This window comes from Trypanosoma rangeli (assembly GCF_003719475.1).
Source record: "Trypanosoma rangeli strain AM80 chromosome Unknown Tra_15.4_contig_00031, whole genome shotgun sequence".
NCBI classification, from domain to species: Eukaryota; Euglenozoa; class Kinetoplastea; order Trypanosomatida; family Trypanosomatidae; genus Trypanosoma; species Trypanosoma rangeli.
The window spans coordinates 79,285-85,805 of record NW_021705775.1 but is presented as its reverse complement, the minus strand read 5'-3'; the positions used below and the strand labels follow the sequence as shown (position 1 = coordinate 85,805).

At 44.3% G+C, this 6,521-nt stretch overlaps 5 protein-coding genes across 5 annotated transcripts, besides 4 other annotated features; 4 read left to right on the top strand and 1 right to left on the bottom strand.

Moving 5' to 3' along the window:
* Positions 1-120: 120 nt before the first annotated feature.
* TraAM80_01556 (uncharacterized protein) lies at positions 121-735 on the bottom strand (the record flags this gene model as incomplete). The annotated part of the gene is made up of 1 exon (XM_029378593.1): positions 121-735. One exon carries the CDS (start codon positions 733-735, stop codon positions 121-123), a length of 615 nt encoding a protein of 204 aa, XP_029241615.1.
* Positions 736-1,131: 396 nt separating this feature from the next.
* Positions 1,132-1,893, top strand: TraAM80_01555 (fatty acid elongase; the record flags this gene model as incomplete). Its single annotated transcript, XM_029378592.1, has 1 exon — positions 1,132-1,893. One exon carries the CDS (start codon positions 1,132-1,134, stop codon positions 1,891-1,893), a length of 762 nt encoding a protein of 253 aa, XP_029241614.1.
* Positions 1,894-2,104: 211 nt separating this feature from the next.
* Positions 2,105-4,885, top strand: TraAM80_01554 (BRCT domain-containing protein; the record flags this gene model as incomplete). The annotated part of the gene is made up of 1 exon (XM_029378591.1): positions 2,105-4,885. The coding sequence occupies one exon, from the start codon at positions 2,105-2,107 to the stop codon at positions 4,883-4,885; it is 2,781 nt and encodes a 926-aa protein (XP_029241613.1).
* Positions 4,886-4,893: 8 nt separating this feature from the next.
* Positions 4,894-4,931: a sequence feature (A-rich).
* A 246-nt stretch (positions 4,932-5,177) lies between these two features.
* Positions 5,178-5,210: a sequence feature (A-rich).
* A 27-nt stretch (positions 5,211-5,237) lies between these two features.
* Positions 5,238-5,657, top strand: TraAM80_01553 (uncharacterized protein; the record flags this gene model as incomplete). The annotated part of the gene is made up of 1 exon (XM_029378590.1): positions 5,238-5,657. One exon carries the CDS (start codon positions 5,238-5,240, stop codon positions 5,655-5,657), a length of 420 nt encoding a protein of 139 aa, XP_029241612.1.
* Positions 5,658-5,730: 73 nt separating this feature from the next.
* Positions 5,731-5,760: a sequence feature (A-rich).
* Positions 5,757-5,776: a microsatellite.
* A 144-nt stretch (positions 5,777-5,920) lies between these two features.
* On the top strand, positions 5,921-6,475 carry TraAM80_01552 (small GTP-binding protein; the record flags this gene model as incomplete). Its single annotated transcript, XM_029378589.1, has 1 exon — positions 5,921-6,475. One exon carries the CDS (start codon positions 5,921-5,923, stop codon positions 6,473-6,475), a length of 555 nt encoding a protein of 184 aa, XP_029241611.1.
* Between the last annotated feature and the right edge of the window lie 46 nt (positions 6,476-6,521).

The following is a 6,521-nucleotide window of genomic DNA, read 5'->3' as shown; positions in this document are numbered from 1 at the left end:
GGGGCCTCCACAACAGCAGGTGGGCGCCCCACGCGCCGCACCATGTCGGGGAGAGCCAGCGATAGCAACAACGCGGTGGGTGCGAAGGGCCGCTGCCCACGCGCTCCGCCTGCCATCGCCTCAAACAGGTGCAAACAGCACCACCTCGCGCACGCCCCCGCAGGAAAAGATGGGCGCACCGTTGCCCTGTGCAAACACGCGCGCGCACACAAGCACAAGCAGCGAGGATAACTTCAATGTCGCTGGGCGGCCCGTTTGAAGCGCAGGGCAAAGGCAACTGGGATGATGCTTCTCTTCTCGCATTGCGTTCGCCTCTCCGATCCCCATGCCTTTGCCTTCCTGCGATGAAAGGGGCGGCCTCGTCGCGGTGGCGTTTCGCGCCGCCGCCTGCTTAGACAAGAAGAAAAGGCAGAGCCCCAACCGCCTGCGCACCCGCAAGGGAGAGGGGCGCCGCCGTACTTTATTACACGGCGCGATCGCATGCAGCGCCCAGCGCGTGGCTCGCAGGTTTCGCAGAAACGGCGTTTGTCGCGTGGCGCCGCCTCGTGGGGCGGGCGCGATCGTCTCAGCCGTCTTTGGTCGTGGTGGCGGAGGAACCCGCGGCTTCTCAGCGCGCTGGCGGCTCCAGCGGCGCCGTCGCGCGTGCCGGCAGGGCCCGGCAGAAATGCTGCCCCGCGGCCAGGGAAGCACCGGCGGTGGCGAGATCCCCCGCGTGATGGTCTGTCTCTGCCGCATTGGCCTCCGATGCGGGCGGGGTGGTGCGCGCGTGTGTGTGGGTGATGGTGCCTCCTCTCCCGCTGCAAGAGCGGGAGGGCCAGCACGTGAAAGGTAAACAAAAAGCACCCATCTTCAACCGATGCCAAACTACACGAACAAAAGGCGAGCCCACACAAGCAGGGGAACGAAGCAGGCTTTAGGGGCATATTTTATTTTCTTAGTCTACGTTTTCCGAGTGGTGGAGGCAGTGGCGTCTTTTAGTGTGTGTGAGGTGGCGTTGTCACGTTTGGTATTCACAATTGTAAGTGTGTGCAGTTGTTGCCTCTGCCTTTCTTAAGCAGGGTCATTATTATTTTTTTTCCCCTCCCCGTTTAGTGTCCTAAGTAAAAAGGTGAAGGCGAAGGGTCCAAGGCAATGGGCGCATGTTTGGATGCAAGAGAGTGCCATTCTAAAGGCGGACTTTGCTTTTATCCAGTCTTTAACTCGTTTGTTTCTTGGCCTGTGATCATTGGGGTGCATGCAGCATATATCGTTTTGGTGGTGCTTCTTCGAAAGTGGATGCAACATCGGGCTGCCTTAAACGTTGATAAACCTATGATGTTCTACAATGTTGTTCAAATTTCGCTGTCGGCCACAATGGCAATCGCTCTTGCCCCATCTCTGAAGAATGGTTTCTTTAATTTTAACGGTCTTTTCACCCGCACAATCGAATTCTGGATCTTTGTTCATTATTGTACTAAGTTTCTGGATATGCTGGATACAGTATTTATGATTTGTAGGAAAAAGAATGAACAACTGTCTTTTCTTCACATTTACCACCACGCCACGATTGGTTTAATCTATGGGCTTCTTTTAAGGAACGGTATGGGCAATGGAGCTGCCTTCTTTGGGGCATGTATTAATTCTGCAGTGCACTTTTTGATGTATTCTCATTATTTGTGGACATCTTTTGGTCTTCAGAATCCCTTTAAATCCATTCTTACAAAAATTCAAATGTTCCAATTTTTTCTGTGTATTGTACAAGCTTTGTTGGTTCCTTTCTTTGACCATCAGTTTACTTTACAGTGGTCTCTCCTTCAACTCTTCTACCATATAAGCTTATTTTTTCTTTTTCTAGATTTTTATATGAAATCGGGAAAGAAGGCAGCATTAAGAAATTCAAAGAAAATTGAGTAGGCATTATATTAATGAAAGAAATATTATAATTTTTTGTCTGTGCTTAGCGTTAATATTTATAGTAGGATACTGATAGGGGAATGATGTGATTCTTTTTGAAAATCGTCAATGCATTATTTTCAGTACTGTCATCATTATTATCATTGGGAAATATTTGTTGTCTATGCTCTTATCTTTCACTTTGCCTCACTGATTGGTTGGCTTTCAGGTTATGGATTCTCCTGCAAAGGGTGACAACCGTCAAGGTTTGAAGGCAAGCCAGAAACACATAGAATTTCAGTTGCAACGTGAAAAAGCCTACACACGCGAGCTTGAAGAAAGGCTCAAAACACAACAAGCTCAAATAGCCAAGCTTGACCAGGATAAAGCGGAGCTAAGGCGTGAGCTTGTCACACTCACTGATGACGACAAGAAGAAAACTAAACTAGAGGAAAGGTGCCATGCATTACAAAAGGAACTGGCAGAAAAACAAGCTGCATTGGTTGCGGAACAAAAACGGATTACATCTACTGAGTGCGAAAAGGAACAAATCCGACGTGATGCCCATGCCTCCATAGCAAAATGGTGTGAGGCTGAAAAGCAATGGATTGCGGAGAATGAGGCGCTTCAAAAAGAATTAGACATTTTTAAAGAGCAACTTTTAAGGTTACAACATGAATTTGAAGAGCTGGTGAGCAGTCGTGCGGATGTGTTAAAACAACTACAGTGTGAGAGGGAGCACTCTTCAAGGTTGGAATCTGCAGCTGCTGCAACGGAGAAGAAGATAGCGTCGTTGCATTCTCGTATTGAATCATTACAGAATGATATATATACACGGGATGAAACTGTTTTCAAATTGGACGAGGCGGGCAATAAATGGCAGGAAATTTGCCACTCAAAGGATGATGAAATCCGCTCCTTGGAGCTACAGAATGCAAAACAATCAGATACGATTGAAAGACTTCAAACTACGATTTCTACGCTGAACCAGCGCATTGAGGCCATTAAGTTGCTAGGAATAGAAGAGAAGGGACACACCGAGAAGATTTCCTGTGACCTACATGAGTGCAAAAAAGAGAATAAACTACTTCAATTAGAGTTAGAGACAGTCCGTCGCGATCTTGAACATGCCTCACAAAATGCATCCAAACAGCAGGAAATGATACTGGATTTGCGTACAAAGCTAGCGTCATCAACTGATCAATTAAAGGAAAAGAACACTGAAATACGAAAACAGGAACTGACTATTAGTCAACTTACAGCGGATATTAAGAGGGAGGAACGAGAACGAAGTGACAATGGTTATTTGGTAACTTCTTTAGAAAATCAGCTGCAAACTCTTCGTAATGGTTTTGAAGAGGCTCAGTCTGTGATAAAGTCTCTTCATGAAGAAAAGGCATTGATTGAAGTTGAATTACACCAGACTAAAGTGTCGCATGAAGCCAAGGATGAAGCAGTTGTACTTATGAAATCAGAGCTTGAAGATAAGATTGAGGGTTTTCTTGTGGATATTAAGAATCTTGAGTCGGAAGTGACTGCACGACAGCAGATGATTAACAGTATAACAAGGCAGTTGGGTGATGCAAATCTGAAGAATGAGGAACTTCATGAAAGGGTTCTACAAGACTCTGACTTGATAGCTCAGTTTCGCACTGCCATTGAGGAGTTACAGAAGGAAAATAAGAATAATTGCTTTGAACAACTTTTTCAAGAGGAAGCTATCATCAGGTCCAAGTTGTGTGAGCAATACCTTGGGGATATGTGCGATACAATTTTTCATCACACTGGAGGAATTGAAACTTTATTGCGGCAATGCTTTAATGAAATATCTCGCTTAGATAGTGTTACTCGGGAATTGGATACTGAAAAGATTGCCGCGATGCATAAACTAGATGCAATGGAGTTGAGTCTGGAAGAAGAGATCCAAAAGCAGAGAGAGCGTGAAGCAAAACAAACTCATGAAATTGAAACACGAAATGTGGAGTTGGTAGCACTTCAAAATCAGATAAGGGAATATGAGGAAAGCCTCACATTGTTGAAGAGTGGGGTTGAGGAGCAGCGCAACCGATGTAATGAATTTCAAAGAAACAACAAATTGCTATCCGATAAGCTTGTTGCTACAGAAAATATTTTACAAGAAATGTCTATCTCTACAGAAAAACACGTATATTTCTCAGAGTGTGCCACAAGGTGGCTTCAAGACGTTATGGGGTCACTGATGTTTTCTTTTGAGCATTATGCAAAATGGATGTTGGAAAAAGCGGATATTGTTGGAGTAGAGTTTTACAGGGTCCACGTTAAAGAAAAAAAGAGAGTTTTAGAGGCTCTGGACTATTCAAAAAAAATACAGAGGGAAACCGAGGAGAGATGCACACATCTTCACTTGCAGCTACGCAACGCTGAGTTCAGTCTGGGAGACCAAGAGAAGGCCACAATTAAAAAAAATGAGAACCTTCTTTCGGAGATTCGTCTTATTGAAAAACAACGAGATGCTGCTGATAAAATGAAAGAGGAAGTAATGCAGAAATTGGATTCCGTCTCCAATCAGCTTCTTGCTGAGAAAAATACAAAAGATGAACGGATACGTGGAATTCTTGTGGAATTGGACATTGAAAAACACAACACTCAACTTATTGAAAATAAGCTTCAGAAGCTTCAAAAAAACTTTGATTATGAACTTGGAAGGAAGATGGAGTATAAAAAGGCTTTACAGGAGGTTAAAGCGAGGCGTGAGGAGGCAGAGAGGTATCGAGCAACTGAGAAGGATTGGGCAATGAAGGCTATTAGTTGCGCCAATGAGGAGGTTAACTATTGGGTGAAAAGTTTTGAGAAGCTGAAGTCTATGTTGGATGAGTTATCTAGTAGATCAGGTGCGCGAGTTTCGGCTGTTGATCAAGCGACTATTAACAGCTTTGAGGAGGCAAAGAACAGGCTTGTATTACGTGATCAAGATGTTAACGTTGCCTCGTCTGAAGAAGTAAGGTGCAGGGGAAAACGCGCCCGAATAGAATAGACGTTTCATTTTGTTATTGTTATTATTATCATATTTTTTTTTGTTTGGCTACCACCAAAGAAGCAGGTACAAGTTTTTTTTAGAATAGATACCACATCATATCTGGATATTATCTGCCTTGTTACATGGATGTCACCTACTCCTAGTCGAGGTTGGATAATGAAGAGATTTTATCTAACTCTCCATATTGGGATGATTTGTGCTATTCTGTGTAGATGTCTGTTAATTCATTGACGTTGTTGTTGTTTTATTCTATATTATATTTTCTTTCTTTCCAGCTCGCAATACTGCGTTGTTGTTGCTTTTTATTTATGTTTGTGTTTTTTTGATAGCATGAATGTTTTAGCCCCTGATGCTAAGCCTAGTGGGGATTAATTATCGTGCTAGAATCACAGCGTTCAACCCATGGAAAAGTAGACCTGCTGGACTAAATCTCAATGGACGTCCGCAGATGGTGGATCCGCGGTATTTTAAAGGTGCTTATAGGCGCCAAAATCCGGATGATCCGACACGCCTACTCAAGATAAAGCATGTGCTTTTAAAACGCTGCCGTTCATGTAAGCGAACACTTTTTGTGCCTCTTACTCAAAGGGATCATTTTCACACCTGCTGTGAGGGGGTCCCCATGAAGGTTTATGCGAATATGGAGGCGGTGATGAGCTCGGAACACAAACTTTTAGCCCACTCTAGACAGTGGGATGTTGAGAATGATCGTCCATGGTGCAACTCACATAGGCCGCGGCCCAAGGGCAGGTCTAAGTTTAAAAAATAACTGATGCATGTTCAACTGATTTTTGCTTAATTGTTTGTAGTTGGAGCCTTTTGTGGGACAATTTGTTTAGCTCTTTTTTTTTTTTCGTTTTACTTTTTTTCTTCTCTCTCTCTCTCTCTGTGACTGGGGAGAGGGATTTGATTTTTTTTTTGTTTACACTGCATACACCTATTTCATCTATTCTGTCTCTTTTGGTTGGTGGCTTCTTGTAAGCATTGTTGTTAGAGAAGAAAATGGGTTGGTTTTCTTGGTTCTGGGACATGATGTCCTACCTTGGTTTCAGCAACAAAACGGGCAAGATTTTGTTTCTTGGACTTGACAACGCTGGAAAGACGACGCTGCTTGGTAAACTTGCCACCGATCAAGTCCATGTCCACAGACCCACCTTCCATCCGAACGTGGAAGAACTTACACTGGGTGGTATCAAATTGAAGACCATCGATATGGGCGGACACTTGGAAGCTCGACGTCTTTGGAAGGATTACTTCACGAAAGTTGATGGTGTTGTTTTTATTGTCGATGCTGCCAACCCTGAACGCTTCCAAGAGGCAAAACAAGAGCTGGATATGCTGCTACAAACAGAGGAACTTTCCAGGACACCCTTTATCATACTTGGTAACAAAATTGATGTGCCGCGTGCTGTATCAGAGGAACATCTCATTGCTGCTATGGGCCTCACAGGGCTCCCCACGGGTAAGCAAAACAAAGTGACAGATTCTGCTGTTCGCCCCCTCGAGGTCTTCATGTGCAGCGTTGTTAAGAAGATTGGCTACGGTGATGCCTTCCGCTGGCTCTCCCAATACTTGCAAAATTCTTAGAAGGCGATATTAATGGTGATGATCGGTGCCTGCATAAACGGTGTTT